Raw genomic sequence first — 21,694 nt, forward strand, 5'->3', positions numbered from 1 at the left:
ATATACTATCATTATCCCTATTTCACGGAGGAGGAAAGTGAGGTTCAGAGATGTTGAGTAACTTGTCCTGGGTTGCACAGCTAAGTAGTGGGAGAGTCAGCATCTGAACTCAGCACCTCCCACTCCAGAGCCCGAGCTCTGGGCCTCTTCTCTCTTCACTGTGCAAGCTGGTCTGACGCCACTGTGTTTTTCACCCATCTTCCTTCCCAGATGCACAAGTCTGGCGTTCTGAGGAAGGCCATTGACTACATCAAATACTTGCAGCAGGTCAATCATAAACTGCGCCAGGAGAACATGGTGCTGAAACTGGCAAATCAGAAGAACAGTAAGTGTGCTCATTGAGAAAAGGGTTTCAGACTCTCCGGTTATAGTAGAAGTCCTGTGCTGGGCACCGGGCAGGGTCCACTGTTGTGTAAAAGGTGCCTTCAGGGGTGAAGCAGGAGCAGGGGCTGTGCATCCCTCACCTAGCCCAGCTCCAGCCCAGGTAGGGTGCTATAAAACGGACCGTTTGCCAGGTAGGGTTTTCTTTACAGAGCTCTTGAAGGGCATTGACCTAGGCAGCCTGGTGGACAATGACGTGGACCTGAAGATCGATGACTTTAATCAGAATGTCCTTCTGATGTCGCCTCCGGCCTCCGACTCAGGGTCCCAGGCAGGCTTCTCCCCCTACTCCATCGACTCTGAGCCAGGAAGCCCTCTATTGGATGACGCAAAGGTAATGAGCTTTTGAAATCCCCTGACCCCTGGAATCTCTCCCATCTCCCCGAAGTTAATAGTGGGGAGGCTGCAGACAGCGGTCCAGGTCAGGTGTTCAGAGGCCCTGGGCTGGAGAGGAACGAGAATTCTGTGAAGTTAGCCACGTACTGGAGAATAAAGAAAAAGAAAGCTGACTCTGTATGGGGATACAACCTCCGGTTTTACTGGTCCTTGCTGAAAGGGCCCATCAGAGGGGAATAATGGCCAAATCCAGCATGGGAACACACAGCGGCTGTTGTGCGGAGCCAGGAGTTGCTGGAGGCGCCTCATCGCTTCCCTCGCCCATAATGAGCCTGGCAAGACCACTTTGTGAGGTTGATCAGTTGGGTTAGGATGATGCTGCCTCTGGGTCCTCTTTGGGAAATGATTACAGTTTGCAGTCTAACAGATAACATTCCTACCAAGGGCCTTTAATTGTGGAAGAAAGCCCCTGGCAATTCTTGTTTAATGGAATTCGTTAAAAGAGGCTCAAGCCTAATGATCTTCCCAGGAGCCTGTGGAGACCACTGGGGTTTGTGCTGTATTTTGACATTGGCAGTTTCTGGCCTCAAAAGCACAGAGTTCCCTTCTAGCGTAAGTTTTTTTTAATTTATTTTATTTGTTTATTTTTGGCTGCGTTGGGTCTTCATTGCTACGCGAGGGCCTTCTCTAGTTGCGGCCAGCGGGGACCACTCCTCGTCGCGGTGCACGGGCCCCCCACCACGGTGGCTTCTTTTGTTGCGGAGCACAGGCTCTGGAGCGCAGGCTCTCAGTAGTTGTGGTGCACGGGCCCAGTTGCTCCTTGGCATGTGGGATCTTCCCGGACCAGGGCTCGAACCTGGGTCCCCTTCACTGGCAGGCGGATTCCCAACCACTGTGCCACCAGGGAAGCCCCTAGCATAAGTTTTTGATCAGACCATTTATTGTATCATGTACTTAATTTTATTAAGGAAGCTCTATTTTTGAAATATTTTATAAATGTGATTCTGCTTGGTAACAAAAGGCCACGTGACATATACGTTGAGTTAGATAGGTGTCTGAATCCTCAGAAGAAATTTTCAAATGGTTTAAAAATACTGAAAACAAGTTGTGTGGGATGTACACCCTGGGAGTCAGCGGAGATCTGGTTCCAGTCTCCCTCCCTCCTTAGGCTCCCTGGGCAGGCAGGGCCTCTGCCTCCAGTTCTCCCTCTATAAAACTGGGGAGAAAACAAAACAATGTTGTGGTTTTAGATATAGGCAAGCGTCTGGGAATTCCCTGGCAGTCCAGTGGTTAGGACTCCACACTTTCACCACTGAAGGCCCAGGTTCAATCCCTGGTTGGGGCACTAAGATCCTATTAGCTGTGTGGTGCGGCTAAAAAAAAAAAAAAAGAATAAGCAAGCTTCTGTAAATAGGTTCATACTAAAGTATGGTCTTTAATCAACTTTGAGGTGTAATTTATATGTGATACAGTGCACCTATTTTACTGTATCGTGCAGTATGATGAGTTTTAACAAGTGTATGCGCTTATGTAACTCACAGTATTCAAGATATAGAGTAAAAAGCTGAAAGCGTTTCTTCCAAGATCAGGAACAAGGCAAGGATGCCCACTCTCACCACTTTTATTCTACATAGAATTGGAAGTCGTAGCCACAGTGATCAGACAAGAAAAAGAAATAAAAGGAATCCAAATTGGAAAGGAAGAAGTAAAAGTGTCACTGTTGGGCATCTCTGGTGGCATAGTGGTTGGGAGTCTTCCTGCCAATGCAGGGGACACGGGTTCAATCCCTGGTCCGGGAAGATCCCACGTGCCGCGGAGCAACTAAGCCTGTGTGCCACAACTACTGAGCCTGCCCTCCAGAGCCTGCAAGCCACAACTGCTGAGCCCGTGTGCCACAACTACTGAAGCCCGCACACCTAGAGCCCATGCTCCGCAACAAGAGAAGCCACCGCAATGAGAAGACCGCACACTGCAAGGAAGAGTAGCCCCCGCTCACCCCAACTAGAGAAAGCCCGCACACATCAACGAAGACCCAATGCAGCCAAAAATAAATAAAATAAAAATAAATAAATTTATAAAAAAACAACAAAATGATACATGAATAAATCTCTTCTAGTTTAGAACAAAATGATGTAGAACATTTTTATCTCCCATGAACTTACACTTTGCAGGAAGTACACACACGTCTCTCCAGCCTGAGACTTCTGATCTGCCTTCTGTCGCTTTAGATTAGCTTGCCTGTTGTGGAATTACACAGAAACAGAATCCTGCAGAGTGTCCTCTTTTGTGATGGAGCTCTGTTGTAAAAGCAGAGCTCATGTCCCTCTGGTCTTTAGAACATGTTCTTCTCCCAGGTGGCAAGAGGGCAAGTGCTTTATTCCCATCTGACTTAATGGTCTTGAATTTAAATCTCATGATCTGATTCCGATATATATAAAAGTAAAATGCTCTAAAAATCCACGCAGTATTCGTTCTAACCTTGTGGCCCCCTGTTTTGAAGGTCAAAGATGAGCCAGACTCTCCTCCTGTAGCACTTGGCATGGTGGACCGCTCGCGAATCCTGCTGTGTGTCCTCACCTTCCTGTGCCTCTCCTTTAACCCCCTGACCGCCCTGCTGCAATGGGGAGGGGCCCACGACTCGGACCAGCATCCACACTCAGGCTCTGGCCGCAGCATGCTGTCTCTCGAGTCAGGTAGGTGGAAGGCCCCTCGTGCCAGCCGGGCCTGGGTGGGCTGCTGTGGCAGGAGAAGGCCCTGCATGCAGCCACTCGGCTTGTCCGCCAGGTCCTGAAGGGCTTTCGTAGGGGGCCCCCGCCTGCTTGCTTCTGATAGGGACTGGCATAAGTCGCATTTCAGAAGTAACAGGGCAAACCCAAGTTCAGTCAGAAAGAGCAAAACAAATCAGGACCCTGCACTGCCTTAATTGGGGGTTTGAGGGTGTGGCTGTTTGAAGGAGGATGTGGTCTTCTTACTGCCTGAGTCATTTAACCAGTGGCCTAACCCTGCCTTGGCTAACAAAGATTTTTGTGGCATCCTGCCCCATAGAGACAAGGGCTACAGGGTTCCTAGTTAGGCTGTAGAACTGTCCCAAATTTGCTATAGTGTGGATTAAGGTGCATGTATTATTCCTCCCCTATGCACTTCGACATTGCTACTAAATGAAGCAATCGCATTTGTTCCAAAAATGAGGTAGGAGGCTCTTTCCTCTCACAGTGAGGGGTCAGTCAGGTGCCCTGCAGTCTCCCAGGGCTGCTTCAGGAGGCGCTTCCCCACGGGCTCAGCTGAGACACTCCTCCTTAGGTTCTGCGGGCTGGTTTGACTGGATGATGCCAACGCTCCTCTTGTGGCTGGTGAACGGTGTGATTGTCCTGAGCGTCTTTGTGAAGCTGCTGGTCCACGGGGAGCCAGTGATCCGGCCGCATTCGCGCTCCTCAGTCACCTTCTGGAGGCACCGGAAGCAGGCAGACCTGGACCTGGCCCGGGTGAGTCCTGCTGCCTGCCTTTCCCCTTCCTCCCCCAGGCTCGGCCCATAACTCAGCAACTTATTCCAACACCCCAGCGTATAAAAATACCCCGGGGGCAAAAGGACGAGGGGACCCTACCCCCAACAGTTACAGGGCAGCGGAGGAGAGGGCACCTAGGCAGAAGTGATTCCATGGACACGAGCTGATCTCTAGTCTGTAATATGATGGGAGAGTAAAGTGCTCTGGGAGTCTGGGGTGTGAGCAGAGTGGTCAAGAGCAGGAAGGCCCTTCCAAGGGGAGAGGATGGCAGGAATAGGTGGGCTTCTGGGGGACTAGCAAGTAGATGGGTATGTCTGGAGTGTAGGATATGTCGGGGGAGACGAGGGCTAAGGCTGGTAGTGTAGCTAGGGCCCAAGTTGGAAATGTATTTGACTAGCAACTGATTTGAGGTTTTTGTCCCAGTTCTCTGGAGAACCAGGAAGGTTTTTGAGCAGGAAAATTTGCTGCAAGTCCTCTTTTGAAATCAACAAAGGAGTTTATGGGAAGGATTCTGGGGCAAACTCACGGCACGGAAGGAAGAGTTAAACACCCGTGTCTCGGGAGGAACAAGGACCAGTCCAGCCCTCAGCAGCAGGTAGCCATGGGCTTGCTCTCCCCGCCTGCCAGCTGCGGAGCCCACAAGAGAGAATTTGGCCAGCCAGTCTGTCAGTGGACCTGTCAGCCATGTCCAGGGCTGCGGCTACTGCAATATAGGTGTGGTTGTTGGCGCCACTCCTAACGCAGGATGACGCGTACCCCTAGATGTTTATCCTAGAGACAGGTTCAGGGCTGTGTTTTACGAACGTCATTCTGGTGGCTGTATGAAGGGTGGGTTGGAGGAGGGAGACTCAGATGCATGGAAGCAAGTGAGGGTGCTCTTAGAGGAGGCTGGGTGAGAGGTGACAAGGAGCTGGAAATTGAAAGGAAAGGCATGAATTCAAGAAATACCTGGGATGTGAAATAGAAGGAAAGTGGCAGTGACAGTGACTCTGAGACGGGGGAGGCTGGAAGCTGTGGTGGGCTCCGTCTAACCGTGTTGCTTGAAAGTGCTGTGAGAGGACCCTGAGGGTGAGAAGCTTCCCGACCAGGAGGCAGGCCGTGGTGGCCAAGATGGGTCGGGACCAGGGTGTGTTGGAAGCTGTGCGTCTGCCAGGGGAGGGCACTCAAGGGCGAGTTGGATTGGTGAGTTGGAAGAGACAAGAGCCAAAGCCCGAGCCTTGGAAACAGCCAACCTTCCTGGGAAAGACGGGGAAAGAGGAGCCAGGAGACACAGAGAAAGGCCCACCTCCTTTGGAACCTGTAAACACAGGTGCTTCTCCTGGCTGGAAGGATGGCAGCACCACCTCAGAGATTGTCATCCTCAGAGCGTTGGCATCCACTTTCCCCTTGTAAGGATCCTCTTTTCTGTAATGGTGCAGGAAGGAAAGTACAGGTATCATACCCACTGCGTGATGGGAAAGGAGAAGAGCGTTTACTCCAGTTTCTCAAGACTGTGTCACCTCCAGTAATGAGAAAAACAGAGAAAAAGGCCTTCAATACAGGGCAGTAGACTCCCTGCTAGACCCTCTCAGGTTGGCAGAGAGTTGTTCAGATCCTTGGTTAGAGTAGTTTAGCTGTGTATTTGCCTAAAACTGTGGTTCTCAAACGTCAGCAGACATTAGGATCACCCAGAGGCCCTGACCCCAGAGGCTCTGATTCATTAGGTCGGGGGGTGGGGGGGGGAGGGTTAGGGTGAGGCACCAAGAATTCACATTTCTCACAAGATTCCCAGAAACCGGTAGCATCTAACAAGATGCTACTGATCTCTGAGAACCACACTTTGAGAACCTAAAAGATCACATCGTTCATCATCTAGATCCGTGTCATCACCATATGTATGAAAGCTACATACATAAATTCTGAAGTTCTGAATAGTATGTGCTTGAAGATATAACACAGTACCATGCCAATTTAGTAAAAAGACTGGGAGGAAATATATTAAAATGTCAGCAGTCATTCTTTCTGGGGGATAAGATTACAGGTGATTTCTTTTTACTTTTTTGTAGCTTTCTAAATTTTCCCAGATTTTCTTCAGTGAGTATGTATTACTCTAATAGTCTGGAGGGGTGAAGAGAAAGTAAGAGTTTTTGTTAAAGTAAAACAAAAAGGCCACATCAAGGCCAGCGAACATTACACCTTCTTGCTTCTTGCTAGGGGGATTTTGCAGCTGCTGCTGCAAACCTGCAAACCTGCCTGTCGGTGTTGGGCCGGGCACTGCCCACCTCCCGCCTGGACCTGGCCTGCAGCCTCTCCTGGAACGTGATCCGCTACAGCCTGCAGAAGCTGCGCCTGGTGCGCTGGCTGCTCAAGAAGGTCTTCCAGCACCGGCGGGCCACCCTGGCCACTGCCGCAGGCTTTGAGGAGGAAGCTAAGACCAGCGCTCGGGATGCAGCCCTGGCCTATCACAGGCTGCACCAGCTGCACATCACAGGTGAGGGCTGCCACCACGGCCTGTCTTGCCTCGAAGTGCCCCCATGCCATCGCTCCACCCTGGCGCAGTTTGCCAGTTTTCTGCCCCAGCTGAATGACGTCCCCTTCACACTACCCGTTTAGGATGGTTAGACAAACAGCTACAGTGGTAAAGATTGCAGTTCATCAATTTAAGACACACATTTTTCACATTAACATCTCTACGCTTGGCTTTGTCCTCTACACAATGAATATCATGGTTGAGTTGGCAGTGTTTTTTCCTTGGTGGTACTTAATAGTGAAACTTAAAATTGATGGCATCTTAGATTCAGTGAAATATGATCATTTATTTCATTCAACGAACTCCTGCTCTAATGGAGAAACAGACAGGTCAGCAAGTGAATTACAGTTCAGTGTGGTAGAGGTAGCAGAAGAATTGGATTTCAGTTCAGGGGAAGGGGTCCTTGTTGGGGAGGGTTTCAGGAAAGGCTTTCTGGAAAAGGAAAGGCTTTGCACGAAAGGATGCGTAGAGTTCACCAGCTCTGCAGAAGGGGAGGTGCCTTCCAGGCAGAGGGATGCATTTTCCCAAGGAGGAACCCCACGTGGGTAGCTCTGGAGGAGAATATTTCAGTGGTCCCCAAGGTTGGCTGTGCAAGGGGAGAGGGATGGGAGCCAGTGCAGTGGAGGAAATGACATCATCAGGTCTGTGCTTCTGAGGTCGAGAAGATTCGCTCTGAAGAGAGCATTGAGGCTGCCTTCAGGGAGGACCAGTGGAAGCTAATGCAGGTGCCAAGAGGACAGGACAGAGATAAAGGAGAGAGTGGGGTTGACAGGCCTTGGGGACTCATTGGACGGGAAGGGTAAGGAAAGGAGCTAGCTAAGATGGTTCTCTGGTTTCTTGCTTGAGCGTTTGGGTGAACGCTGTTGCCACCAGCAAAGGTAAGGAAAACGAGAGGAAAAGCAGTTTTCTAGGGAGGAGGTGAGAAGTTCCGCTCGGGACACTTGCCTGTGAGACACCGAGGGGAAATGATGCAGTGGTGGGGGCCACGCTGGATCTGCAGGCCAAGGAAAGGAGCTGGGTCTTTGGCCTGCAGGTGAGAATGAAAACCATGGGCGCTGATGAGAGGGCTTGTGGTGAAGGGGGGCCCCCCGAGGGCATGTGGAAGGAGACCCGCACGGAAGGGGCAGGCCCGGGACAAGGAGTCGGGCAGAGGCTGCCTGAGAGGTGGTCAGGCAGGAGAGGCCAAGATGCTTGGTGTAGGGGGAGCAAAGTCAGAGGGTTCAAGAAGGGAAGTTGCTGCTGGGCCATCGATAAGATGAGGGCAGAGAACAGCAGTGGGATGTGGTAACAGGATATAGGGCCCTGGTGGCTGAGGGAGGGAGCTTCAACCCAGGCCCCAGGGAGAGTGGAGATGAGACACTGGAGCCAGCTGTGGGGTGTGAACACCTGGGGCCTTCGTAGAGTTCTAGCAGAGGGCCATTTGCAGACCTCCCCTGCTTCTCTGTCCCATCAGTGTGCCTGGGCCCGGGGGAGGGAAGCAGCTCCATCCCAGGTCTCTGATCTGGAGGCTGCATCTGTTCAGGAGAATTCCAGCTGGGATGGTTCACATCACTCATTCTGCCCACATTCACTGAGCGCTCTGTGGGCCTGGCCCCGCGCAAGGCACCAAGAGGACAGAGGTGACACGGTCCCCACACTGCCCTCCGCCTTCCTTCCCTGCAAAGGAGAAAGCCCAGTCGGTGGTGCCTCCCGGGGGAGACCAACACCTAACGCCTGTGCAGAATGAAGTCTGGGGGCTGATAAAAGACCAGAGAGGCTGGGTGGGATTGGGAGGCCTGGCTGGACCACCCCTGAGGCTCAGCAGAGTGAGGCGCCTGCTTGCCTTGGGCACCTCCCTGCACTGTGGTGAGGACTGAAGCAGGCAGCAGCGTGAAAGCCTCAGAGCCTCGACGGGCCCCGGGGCCTGAGCAAGGGCACTCTGGTCCCCGAGTTCAGGGCCACCGCAGATGAGCTGTACAGCCCTCACGGGAGGGTTAGTAAGCCTCTCCTGGCCTTCCACCTCCGCCCCATGATGTGTCCGCTGTCATGGCTCAGTTGTGTGTCACGTCCCCCCACCTCAGGAGGGTGTGCGCTTATATACTGTGGGGTCTTGTTGAATGAAAATAAAGTCACGTCAGTTTATTCTTGGGTTTTTGTCTTTAATTTTTATAACCTTTCTCACAACATTTGGAGACGCAGGATTGTGTTAGCAGGACGTGGCCATGCTGTTGACGCCGTTTTGGAAAGCGTTGGAGTTCGCGCCTCTGAGTCCTGTTCACCGGCCTGCAGTCACAGCCACTCCCCATTACACAGGGCTGGGGCCGCGGGCCAGACCTGTGACCTGTGTTTTCTCTTGTCCCCAACAACCTGTGAGGCAGAAAGGAGCACACCGCTACGAAGTCACAGAGCCTGGCACCCCATCCAGGACTGTGTGATCACCGAGCTCACAGACTTTCTCCTCTAGTTCTGCTGGTGCTCCGATTGTGCTTGAGAAAGCAGGAAAAAGCTTGGGTCGAGGGAATCTGTCAACAGTCGTTGTCCGTTTCTGCCGCCATAGGCAAGCTTCCTGTGGGATCCGCCTGTTCAGATGTACACATGGCTTTGTGCGCTGTGAACCTGGCTGAATGTGCAGAGGAGAAAATCCCCCCGAGCACGCTGGTTGAGATCCATCTCACGGCCGCCATGGGGCTCAAGACGCAGTGTGGAGGCAAGCTGGGCTTCCTGGCGGTAAGTGTGCTTCAGTTCCCTCCTGTGGACCTTCGCTGAGTGCCCTTCCCAGCCAGGAGCCAAGATGTAAACATAGGTGTGGGCCCCCGCCCTTGGGGGGCCGACCACCTAGAGGGGTAGACATTCATTCAGTGGGTCATTCCACAAATACTTAGGACAGTGAACACAACAGATGAAATTCCTCCCTTACAAGCATAACAAGGCATTTTAGTGCCCTGAGGTGAGAAGATTGATTCAGTGATAAGAGCGACCTGTATTCAGGGGTTAACATATGACTCTTCTGCTTGGAATCTTCTGGTTGTGTCTCCTGGTTCTTTTGTTTACTCAGAAGTATTCTATTTGGTACCTAGTGTTGATCACGGCACTGTGGGTCCAGAAGTGGAAAACAATGTATGTCTTATGAGGAGCTCAGGTCAGATTCTGGGGTAGGAACTGGGGTTTCAGGCGCCTCCAGTGAGCCTGACACAGGGCCAGCCTCAGGAATTCACAACTGGATAATTCACAGTCCTTGTTACCAGCTAGTTCCCAGCCTCTGCTGACCTCAGGCTTCCTCTTACTGCAGCAGACATAGGCACGTTTCATTCAATGTCTACTTTGGGTAGGCTGACGAACACATCAGCTGTTTCAGAAAAGAATGATCACATCCCCCCCATCCATTTCCATATCTCATTAATAACGCTGATGAGCTGAGAATGAGCAGGACCATGCCCTGTGGTGACGCTGATACGTTTCTTGAAGTGTGTCACCGTAATCTGGGTGACGAAGGGCATAGGAGAGCCCAGTGTACTTTCTGTGTCTCAACCCCGTTTCCAAGACCCAAATAAGACGTTCATTCAGCAAACGTGACTGAGTCCCTGCTCTAGGCCAGGCACTTCCCAGGGAGGACGTGCAGTGGCAAGCAGGACATTCACCCTGCCTGGGGGAGCACATAGTCTGTCAGGGAAACCAGACCAGGACCAGACCAGGACCAGGCCTTCAGGGCAGTAGATGAGTGTGAGGGTGGGGCTAATCTGGCTGCCCAGAGAGCACACTGGGCTCCCGACCCCATCTTAGAGGAAGTCAAGGTGGGCTTTCTGGGCAAAGTGAATCTAGGCTGAGAGCAGTCCTAGTGCTCTGGGCCAATGTCGTTACATTTGTAACTTCTCTGCCCCCCAGAAGTACTTTGAAGGCATTAATTTTATGGAAATACAACATACATACAGAAAAGTATGCACATTTTAACTTAACAGCTCTTTTTACAAAGTGAACTTACGCATGTAAACAACCACCCAGATCAAGAAGTGGTACGTTCCCATCACCCCCAAAGCCTCCTGCAGGCCTTCACTCACGCTGCCCCCCTCAGAGGTAACCATCATTCTGATTTCTGTCACCGTAATTTAACCCACCTGTTGTTTGTTGTTCCTGTAAACCTTTTATTGAAGTACAATATACATGTAGAAAAGTACGCAAATTATAAATACACAGGTCAGGGACTTCCCTGGTGGCCCAGTGGCTAGGACTCCACGCTCCCAATGTAGGGGGGCCCGGGTTTGATTCCTGGACAGGAAACTAAATCCCACATGCCGCAACTAAAAAAAGATCCCACATGCTGCAACTAAAGATCCCACGTGCCGCAACTAAAGATCCCGCGTGCCGCAATGAAGATCCTGTGTGCCGCAACTAAGTACTTATTTGGCACAGCCAAATAACTAATAAATAAATAAGAAAATATTTAAAAATAATATTAATAAATAAGTAAATAAATAAATACACAGGTCAGTGACTTCACAAAATGAACACACTCTTATAACCAGCAGACAGATCAAGAAGCAGAACACGACCAAGATCCCAGAAGCCTACCTTGGGCCCCTTGCAGTCAGCAAACTGCCCCTCCCCTCAAGCCCTCCAGCCAGGTGACCACCATCCCCATGAAAGGAGAGTCACACATATGTCCTGTATATGTCTGGCTGTCTTCGCTCAGTGTCACGTGTAAGGTTCATTTATGTTGCGTGTACTTAACAGATTGCCCATTCTCATTACGTTATAGTAGTCCATTGTATGACTAGACGCTTACAAATGGACTTTTGGGTTGTTTCCTGTTTTTGGTTATTGTGAATAGTGCTGCTGTGAACATCCCTGTTCATCTTTCAGTGAACATATGACTGCGTTTCTGGGATGGCGCTGCTAGGTCAGAGGTTATGCATATGTTCAGCTTCAGTAGACACTGCCTGACAGTTTTCCAAAGTGGATGTACCAATTTTCACCTCACCAACAGTGGAAAGAGTTCCAGTTCTGCACCCTCACCAACCACGTGACAGTGTTGTTTTTTTAGCCCTGCTGGTGGTATCTCATAGTTTTCATTTGCAATTCCCAGGTGATGAAGGATGTTGAGCACCTTATCATTGGCCATTGGGATAGTTTGTTGGCCATTTGATCATTGGCCATTGGGATAGGTTGTTGGCCATTTGGATAGCCTCTTTTGTGAAAACCCTGTTCAAGTCTTTTACCTGTTTTTTATTTGTGACGTCTTTCTTTTTGTTGGTTTGGAGTTCTTTTTTCTGGCTATGATCCTTTGTTGGATATGTGCTTTGCATATATCGTTTCCCTCTGTGACTTGCCTGTTCTCTCTCTCAGTGGTGTTGATTGATGAGCACAAGTTATTTTTTTTTTTTTGGCTGTGTTGGGTCTTTGTTGCTGTGTGTGGGCTTTCTCTAGTTGCGGTGAGCAGGGTCTACTGTCTTCGTTGCGGTGCGCGGGCTTCTCATTGTGGTGGCTTCTCTTGTTGCGGAGCATGGGCTCTAGGTGCGTGGGCTTCAGTAGTTGTGGCACGAGGGCTCAGTAGCTGTGGCTCGCAGGCTCTAGCGCGCAGGCTCAGTAGTTGTGGCGCACGGTCTTAGTTGCTCCGCGGCACGTGGGATCTTCCCGGACCAGGGCTCGCACGCCTGTCCCCTGCATTGGCAGGCAGATTCTTAACCACTGTACCACCAGGGAAGTCTGAGCATAAGTTCTTAATGTTCATGAAATCCAGATTATTCGTCTTTTCCTTAGCAATTAGACATTTTATGTCCTGTTTAATATATCTTTATCCTACCCCAAAGTCATGAAGATACTCTCCTATGGTATCTGCTAGTCACTTTATTTTCAAATGTTCACACATAGGTCCATAATCCACTTAGAACGGATTTTTGTATGAGCTGGAGGTAGGGGTGCAAGATCGACTTTTTTTCATATGTATTATCTCCCAACCCCAGAATCTGTTGTTAAAATGACTGCCCTTTCCGCACCGCACCAAGTGGCACCTTTTGCTTAAATTAAATGTCCACGTGTGATGAGTCTCCTTCTGGACGCTCTAGTCAGTTCCATTGCACCAACACCGCACACCCCTAATGGCCAACCCCTCGAATACGTCTTGATATCTGGAAGTGTCAGTCCTCCGGCTTTAGTGACTAGTGTTTGCTCTTTACCTTGCCTTATAAATTTTAGGATCATCCCGTCATCCCAGAAATCCCACTGGGGTTTTGATTGTCTTTGTTGCTAAGACACAGGTGTTCTTTAATGGGCTACTCAGCCCATTTGAGGAAGGCATGTGTGTAACAGCTGAGGATCAGGAAAATGGTTCCCTAATGAGTGTCCCCCCACCCCAAAAATATTGGGTATGCCTAACAAGCAGTGAGCAGTTTAATGTGCATTTCCTCAGTTTTCTTCCTGCACGTCAGAACATATATGCATTATAATTTATTTAATGTGATCATATCAGAAACCCTGTTTTGCCACTTGCTTTTTTCAACCAGATTATAAGTCTTGGTCCTCTTTCTTTGTTGCCTCCTATTCCACTTGCTGCTCCAGCATGTGTAAATACCGTCCTTGATGGAGCCAGTGTGCCGCTGCTAGATGTTTGGGTTGTTTCCAGCATTTGCAGTTAGAAACAGTACTGCAGGAAGTACCCTCACCCGCTTGTACAATACCTCTTCAGGTTAAGTCTAGAGGTGGTGATGCTGGGTCAAAGAGTATGAATATTTGGAAAATCAGTGGTATCACCAAGTGTGCATTTTCAGTAAGGTGGGAAGAGGAGAGGAACCAGTCTCTAGGAAAGTAGCTGCCCCTCTCATCTGTTTGCTTCTCTTGGAAGGGGAATGAGAGACCCAGATAGTACTTTCTTAAATAGGAAGAAGCTTTGAATTTGGTGGAATGTATTTAGCCAGCAAATGAGTCAGGCATTGGGGGTCACGCAGAGGGCTGGCCTCCGTGAAAATGGTGTAGACCAGAGATTGCCAAGCTTTCTTGGTTCGCGGCACCCTTTGTGCCTCAGTAATTTTTTTCATGGTTTCCTTGGGCTAAAGGAAATACCTAACAGTTCTGTTTGTTAATTAGGCGCAAACATCTTAATAGATATTTGTCTTAACAACTTAGTGGCCACTTGGAAAAATAATACACAAAACTGAAGGAAGAAATAATGTTTGAGTTCTATTCTTAATAACCATAGATACTTACTAATGGGATATGTGTGCCTGCTGCATGTGCCTTCTCAGACTTGGAAATCAGGCTGGACGCCACCACCTTCACTTCCTGTCCCACACCAGCTTTCACGCTGCACTTGCTTTTTATTATAACAGCCTCCAAAAACTCAGCTTCCCAAAGATGACACCACCCAGAGGACGGTCATGCAGTCCCACATTGAGACCGAACTGCCTCCATCTAGCAGTTTACATGGTGTCCGATTCATGTTGAGCATTGCTGTGTTTCCCCCCAAAGTGTGACATATCCAGCGGCACCCCTGTGGAGTTTGCTGCGGTGCTTTGGGGTACCTTGGCACACAGTTTGAGAACCGCCGAGTCGGACTGGAGTGGGAGGACGTAACCTGGAGTTGGAACTGGCCCAGGGGTACAGGGTGGCCCTCAGGATCCGAACAGTTCTGAGTCTCCTGCCACAGCCTCTCAATTCAGCAATTAGCAGATGAGTTATGGTGGTGAGGTTGCTCCTCAGCCCCAGCTTGAGTGAATTCTGGTGTCTGTAAAATTTAGGAAATGATCATGGGGTGGTAATACCAAGAAAATTAAAAGAGCAACAGAAGTGGGTTTCCCCAGTGGCACAGTGGTTAAGAATCCGCCTGCCAATGCAGGGGACACGGGTTCGAGCCCTAGTCCGGGAAGATTCCACATGCCGTGGAGCAACTAAGCCCATGTGCCACAACTACTGAGCCTGCTCTCTAGAGCCCGTGAGCCACAACTACTGAGCCCGCGCACCACAACTACTGAAGCCTGTGCGCCTAGAGCCCGTGCTCTGCAACAAGAGAGGTGACCACATTGAGAAGCCCGTGCACCACAACGAAGAGTAGCCCCTGCTCGCCGCAACTAGAGAGGAAGCCCACACACAGCAACGAAGACCCAACGCAGCCATAAATAAATAAATGTATTTATTAAAAAAAAAAAAAAAAAGAGCAACAGAAGTTATTTTCTCAGTTTCCCTTCTAGAAGCCATGCCGTGGATGACTATCCCAGGATTTAGATTTCTTATTAATTCAAACCACTAAACTGGAGCTCCCCCTCCTGCTGAGATGTGTTATAACTAAAGTTTTTCTTTTCTAAGAATTAAGCTTAAAAATGTATTTTAACTTAATGATTTTCTAAATCGCTTCTCTGGGTTCCTCTTGCAATATCACCTAACCAGGCTTTGTTTCTGCTTCTGTTGGTGACGCTTGGGCCCTTCTTAGGGATCAGTGGTCCTAGATTTCCCCTGGAGCAGCCATCAAGCTCCCTTGCTTGTCAGGTATGTGCTCTCAGGAGAGAGCTGGGGGCAACTGTTAGAAGGTTCGCAGTCTTCAAAGGGCCTGGAATTACCACCAAACCACCCCCAACCTCTGTCCCCTTCAGGCTCCTCAGCTGCTGTTCTCTGACCGTTGCAGTTACAAGCTCACATCCAGGGAGGGCTTTGTTGAGGGTCAGGAGAAGGTCATAGAATTCTCTACATTTGCTCTCCAGTCCCCTTTTTAAAGTATGGTGATCAGCAAAGAGGAGGAAAGGCCATTAGCGCTGCCGGCCCTGTGATTAGAGATTGAAGTGACATGCCCCGCCTGGTCCTGTGAGTGCCGTGATAACATTAGAGAACAGTTTGGCCGGGTCCTTTTCTTCTGGATTTAGGCAGCCGTCACCAGGTTCCCCGAGAAAGCCAGTCTCCTTGGTCCATGTTTCTTGAGTGGTACTTTGGCAGGGCTATTTCTGACCCTGGGCTTCAAGTCTTCTGAGGCCATCACATTAGCTGATGGCTGCTCAGAGCCCAGTAAAGGTCAGAACCATCAGACTGAACCAGACGAGGAGGTGGCTACCTTCGTTGTGGAGGTGAGGGCTGCAGTGTAAAGGTTGAGGTCCACTGCCCGGCCCAGCAGCCCCTCCTCCTCTGGGCTCCCTGCATCTCACGCTTCTCTCTCCCTCTATCCTTCTCTCCTGAGCTTCTCATTCAGATTGGCCTGTATCGAGTGGTTTTTATGGGTTGGAAAACATGGGTTTTAGAATAAAGATATCCTTACTCAAAAAATGACACAATTTCTGAAAACATGGTTAGACAGCATCGTCCCTACAATTCTTATTCCTGGGGCCCTGGAGTGATGTTATCCTGTGGGCAGAAGAGGGGCCTGGGAAACTGGGGCACTGGCTCTTTGAATTGTCCAGCAAAGAGGGTGTTCACGTCAAGGACTCATCCAGGGATGGCAGGGGGTTCTCTTTAGGGGGCTGGACGAGTCTCAGGGCTGCCCTTTCACTCCAGTGCTTTCTAGAGTGACAGTGATGGTAAATAACAGTCACTGACCACTTGCTGGGCGCCTGTTCTAAATGCTTCACACTCAGAGGTAAAAGAGATGAAAATTAGTCAAAGCAGAATACGGTTTTGCCTAAAAATACTCTGAAAGATATGTAATTAAAATGACAGATGAGAAAAAGTCCCAGGACCCAGTGGGCCACCTGGCTAGGGTGCAGCGCCATTGACGGGGCTGAGGGCTAAAGTGCCGCGAGGGGCCTGGGAGAGCCCTCCTCAGCTCTGCAGTTGAATGCCAGCACAGCCCAGAACAAGATTCGAGTCGGGTTAGGCAGACCCAGCAGGACAGGGTGCAGCCGGGCCCCCGTGGGTGCCTTGAGGCCCCACCCCCATCCAGCTGGGGCTTGTATGCGGTCATCGAGCCCGGCGGACTCCACCAGGGCCATGGCCCTGGTTTCAGTGAGGGCATTTCCTTCCAGGTATGTGAGTGCCCCAGCCCTCCTGCTGACCTCTCTTCCCCAGTCTGCCTCCACCATGGTGGCGCAGCCAGCATTCTGCCACCCTGCTGTCACCGTGGTCCTTGTCCTTCCACAGAGCTACTTCCTCAGTCGCGCCCAGAGCCTGTGTGGCCCCGAGCGCAGCGCTGTTCCCGACTCGCTGCGCTGGCTCTGCCACCCCCTGGGTCAGAAGTTTTTCATGGAGCGGAGCTGGTCCGTGAAGTCGGCTGCCAAGGAGAGTCTGTACTGTGCCCAGAGGAACCCAGGTGAGAGCACCTGTGCAGCTATGAGAGCCACCGGTACCACAGGGTGGCTACACTCCAGACACGTGGGGATACAGGATGCCTCAGCCATGTTTTCCTTAAACTCAGGGAGGTCATGAGCCTGGTCAGCAGCTAAGTTGGGTTTGCAGCTCGCCTCTCTCTGACATGCAGAGCCCGTGGTCCTGACATCAGTCACACCGCCACACGTTACTAATGGTGATTGAGCACCAGCTGGAATCTTGCCCTTGTTCTGGGCGCTTTGGAGACTCAGAGGATGTGTGGAGTTGCTGTTTGCTGGCCCCAATCTCCCGCTCCCCCTGGAAAGCAGACAGACATAGACGGAGCAGTTAGGGAACAACAGGCGACAGACGGTCATCAAGTGCTCAGAGTGGTGGCAGGGACAGGGCTCCAGGCGTCGGGAGGAGGTGCTGGCTTGCTGTCCCCGGTGTCTGACAGTGATTGGAGTCCCCTCACCCGGCCTCGGAGCAGGAGAGGCTGTTCGGGGTGGCTCAGACTTGAGCAGCCGTGGCTTTCTGCTTTCTGCGCTTTTCCGCTCTCTGAACCGGGAGTCTGGGGCGAGTCAGACATGTCCTGCAGGTACAGGGGTGTGTGTCAAACATTTTGTGGGGAAGGGAGGTTCCACCGTCGTTTCTTTTTAATAACTTTATTGCTCAAAGGAAGAGTGATGTACAACACCAGAAAGTAAGGATGAAAGCAAAAGCCATCGTAAATCTCAGCTGCGTCGCCAGGCTGCTTTGTCTGCGCCGTGGACTGCCCCTGGCTCTCTCACCTCTGGTGGCTCTGGCTCTAGGCCTTCTCGCCCAGAATGTGTTCATAAGTGTCCTGCCTCCCCGCTCTTGTCAAATTGAAACCCACACGGCTGTGGCGTGTGAGTGAGGGGAAGGCTGGTGGCGCCCTGCCAGCGGGTGGGCCTGTCGGTGGCAGTCAGCTGCCACACGCATCGCAAGGCTTCTTGTTTAATAGGCCCAGCCAGGCAGTTGCTGGCCACAGGCCTCACGCAAAGGCTCTGGTAAGCGGGGGCGGCGTTTCCCTAATCCTGCCAGGCAGCAGCCGGCGCCACGTTCCCCTCTGCTGGCTGTCCTCCTGGGCCGCAGGAGAAGAGGCCGTCCCTGAGACGTGCACAGGTGTACTGTCCACCTTCCCATCTCCTGTCTTCTGATGAGGCTTGTGGCCGCCACACAGCTCCCAACCTTGAACGGAAGCGCTGGCCGTTGCGCCAGGAGGCACAGCACTCGTCACACGCCCCCGGAGCCAGTCCAGGACCCACCCCTCCCCACCCCCATCCCCACCTTCTGACTGTTCAACAAGCAGTGCTGGGGTCTGTTGAGGACGTTTGCCCCGATTCGGAGGGGACAGCTGCTCCTTGGGTTCCTCTCCTCACCCTCTATTTTCTCTGTAAGGCAAAATGAGCCCATAAGTGAGACCCACTTACCCTTCTCCCGGCCTGCCTCCTCTTCCTCAGCTGACCCCATCGCCCAGGTGCACCAGGCCTTCTGCAGGAACCTGCTGGAGCGAGCTGTGGAGTCCTTGGTGAAACCTCAGGCCAAGAAGAAAGCTGCAGAGCAGGAAGAGGAGAGCAGGTACTGACCCCAGGAGGGGCCCCTGCCTCGGGCCGTCTGCCGGGAAGCGCAGAGGTGGCTGTGAGGCCTAGAAGGAAACAAGCCCTAGTGTAGGGTCAAGAGGGAGATCCAGTGATTCCTTCGTGTTTACTTCTTGAACCTGGCAGCCCCGCGAGAGCCCTCTGCGGGCTCTGACCTGGCCTCTTTGCCTTGTACTGCCAGACCAAGGGTATCACTTTCCACCTTTTTCTCCTTTTTACCCATCCCTTCACCAAGTGGAATCAGTTCTCGGAGCAGTCAGGGATTTGATTCTTTTGCTTTGCTCTTTCCCAGGGGAAGGGTGGCCTGTGGAGGGTGTGGAGTGGAATGTGGGGAGCTCGGCAGAAGGCAGGCGCTCTGGCCCAGACACCTTGTGGGACCCCGACCTGTACTGAGTGTGTCAGACAGTGTCTTATTCTTACAGAGTTATTGAGTGCAGTCTTTCCTTCACAGAGTCAGACCTGAGAGGCAGACGGGCCAAGGTCACTCTGGTTCACGGCCCAGGTCCTGACTGGAGTGCACCTGAGCGGAGAGGGGAGGGCGGTCCTACCTGGGAGGTCAGAAAACTTCTGGGCAGAGACGACAGTTGAATTAGGTCTTGAAGGGCGAGGGATGCAAGAGAAAGCTGGCTCTCCCGGCAGAGGGGAGAGTGTCAGAACCGGTGTCAGGCAGCCTGGGGAGAGTGGGAGTGGTGTGAGAGGGAGAGCTCGGGGCGCCTGGTGTGGTGGGTCTCAGAGCTGGGGGCTGACCAGCCAGGCCATGAGCGTGGTCCTTGTGTACGTTCTGATGTGTGTGGGACCCTTCCTTTTCTTTCTAGTGAATTCTCCAGTGCTCTGGAGTACCTGAAGTTACTTAATTCTTTTGTGGACTCTGTGGGGATTGTGACCGCCCCCTTCTCCAGCAGCTGCGTGCTCAAGTCAGCCCTCGGTAAGCATCTTGTGGGGCAGCTCCGCAGGCCTCAGGTTGCTTGACTCAGCCCTTCACAGCCCTTGTGTCCCAGGGTCCAGGGTTAGTTATGAGTCTGCACTCGAGAATCTTCTCTGGATCTGAGGTGTGTATCTGCAGCCCCCATGTAGCCCTCATGCACAGTTCCCCCATGCTGGACAGCGTTTTGGGGCCAGGAGATCATGATTCTCCTAGAAGTGTGACGATGAGTGAGTCAGTGCCCTCCCTGGGCCCTGGATGGGTGGGGCAGGTCAGGAATTCTCCCAAACGCTCAGAACGGGCAGCAAGTGGTCCTGGCACCGGGAGCTGGGGAGGGGCTCACCTTTCAATACACAGTGGTCCCCGGGGCTGCTCTTGGGTCTGACACTCTGCCAAAGAGGCCTTTCATCTGGGCACCTATATTGCTACAGTACCCGTCGCCTTGGGTGGCACAGCACAACCACCGACTGAGTTGTCACCAGGACATTCTTTGCTTCTGTCTCTAAACTGCCATCTGGGTAATGGCACACGAGCTGTCACCTCTTGCGCTTCTGAAGCTGCTGAGGGACAGCGACGCGGAGCTCCCTTCTGGCCGCTCTCCCTAGAGGGAGAAGGATCCCAGAGAAGCAGCCGCCCCATCGTGACCACTGACCTCGTGGCCTGTCTTTATTTCAGAGTTTAGAAAAGAACATGTTCTTAGGCCTTTCATCGTACAGGTTCACTGAGAAAACTTAGCCTCAGAGAGGAAAACACTAAAAAGATTCTAACCTGAGCCTGTTACTACAAATACTTTGGAAACACCACTTTTCACAACTGTTGGAAGTTTAGGTTGTTTCCAGCTTTTTACTTAAAAATAACACCACAGTGAACATCTTCGTGGAGCCTTTTTTCTCTAGGCCAATTGCTTTGTGATGGATTGCCAAAAAAAATGGGATTACTAGGTTAATAGGAGTGAACGTTTTTAAGGCTGTCAGTACAGATTGCCAAATGTGTTCTGAGATGGTGCTGGTTGGCGCTCCCACCAGAATCGTGTGAGAGGGCAGCCCACAGGCCCCAGCCCATCGCCAGGAGGGAGAGATGGCACGAACGATGGGAACCAGGTGCAGCCAGCAGGCTCTGGTTTCTGTGGGCGCTGGAGCAGCGTTTGGTTCTGTTCACCTCTAGGTCCAGACGTTGTCTGTCGGTGGTGGACGTCCGCGATCACCATGGCCATCAGCTGGCTCCAGGGAGACGACGCAGCTGTGCGCGCTCACTTTACTGAAGTGGAGCGTGTTCCCAAGGCCCTGGAAGTGACAGAGTGCGTAGCCCCCCTTGACCACTTGCTTGCTTCTCTCCAGGGGAGTCCCCAGCACCAGCTGTGCCAGGCTCACTGGGTTAGTGGGAGGGAGCAGGTCTGGGTGGCCATCTGGGTGAAGGGTCAGGCAGCCTGGGGACTACATGACAGATGGAGAGATGAAGTGAGGGGGTGAGGGCACCATGGAGAGACCAAACGTGGCGAGCACGTCTGTCCGTGTGTGTCACCCCAGCAGCGGTCCGCGCTGCTTCCGGGCCTCCTTGCACAGGCTGACGGGCGGGGAGAGCCGGCAGCCCCCAGCATGTTCAGAAGCTCCCGGTGGAGCCGGGCAGGGTGCTGATGGCTTACAGCCAGCACCGGCTTGTGCAGGCCCGAGGATCCTTCTCTCACGTGCCAGCACTGCATCCAGTTTCCTCTCCGCCGCCCTCCACCCCGCCACCGGCGCTATCACTAAAAAGGCCTTTAGCACAAGGCATCACGGAGAGCTTTGACTGTCCTCTTGGGGGACTTACTTACGCCTGCTTCTCGGGGGCGTTTGGCCCGTAGTGACGAGCAGCCCGCCGGTGTCCTGGCTGCTTCTGACTGGATCTCAGTGTCCCTGACATCCTCTGCCATTCGAGAGAAATGGTAAAATGCTGCAAGACAGAAAGGCCTCACTGGGTCTTTCCTCAGAGCCAAGGCTGAGCAGATGCTTAACCAGGAGAGCGGGAGGGCGCTGAGAAAAGCAGGTTGAGGCAGGTTCCCTAAAGTCGGTCTGACACTGCAGTTTCATTTAAGTAACCCATTTTTAAGCACCCTGACCAGTGAGCACCCACCCTGTGTGTGTTTTCTCCCAGCCAACGCACCTGAGGAAACTGAGGCTCGGCGGGCAAATCATCTGAAGTCACCTCACTTCTAAGAACAGAGCCCAGTGTGAGCTGAGACCCCAGCAGGCGT

General features: G+C 51.9%; 1 protein-coding gene across 1 annotated transcript in view; it reads left to right on the plus strand.

Annotated features, from left to right (window-relative positions):
* SREBF2 (sterol regulatory element binding transcription factor 2) overlaps positions 1 to 21,694 on the plus strand; it is a 56,275-nt gene that overhangs the window by 27,088 nt on the left and 7,493 nt on the right. Inside the window, exons 6-15 of the mRNA XM_082851031.1 lie at positions 211 to 325; positions 534 to 715; positions 3,218 to 3,410; positions 4,018 to 4,199; positions 6,414 to 6,690; positions 9,266 to 9,435; positions 16,756 to 16,924; positions 18,405 to 18,522; positions 19,358 to 19,467; positions 20,629 to 20,761. Of these exons, the coding sequence (XP_082707157.1) occupies positions 211 to 325; positions 534 to 715; positions 3,218 to 3,410; positions 4,018 to 4,199; positions 6,414 to 6,690; positions 9,266 to 9,435; positions 16,756 to 16,924; positions 18,405 to 18,522; positions 19,358 to 19,467; positions 20,629 to 20,761 (1,649 nt within the window). The remainder of the gene's footprint in view (positions 1 to 210; positions 326 to 533; positions 716 to 3,217; positions 3,411 to 4,017; positions 4,200 to 6,413; positions 6,691 to 9,265; positions 9,436 to 16,755; positions 16,925 to 18,404; positions 18,523 to 19,357; positions 19,468 to 20,628; positions 20,762 to 21,694) is intronic.

This window comes from Leucopleurus acutus, assembly GCF_964270905.1.
Source record: "Leucopleurus acutus genome assembly, chromosome: 11".
Taxonomy (NCBI): domain Eukaryota; kingdom Metazoa; phylum Chordata; class Mammalia; order Artiodactyla; family Delphinidae; genus Leucopleurus; species Leucopleurus acutus.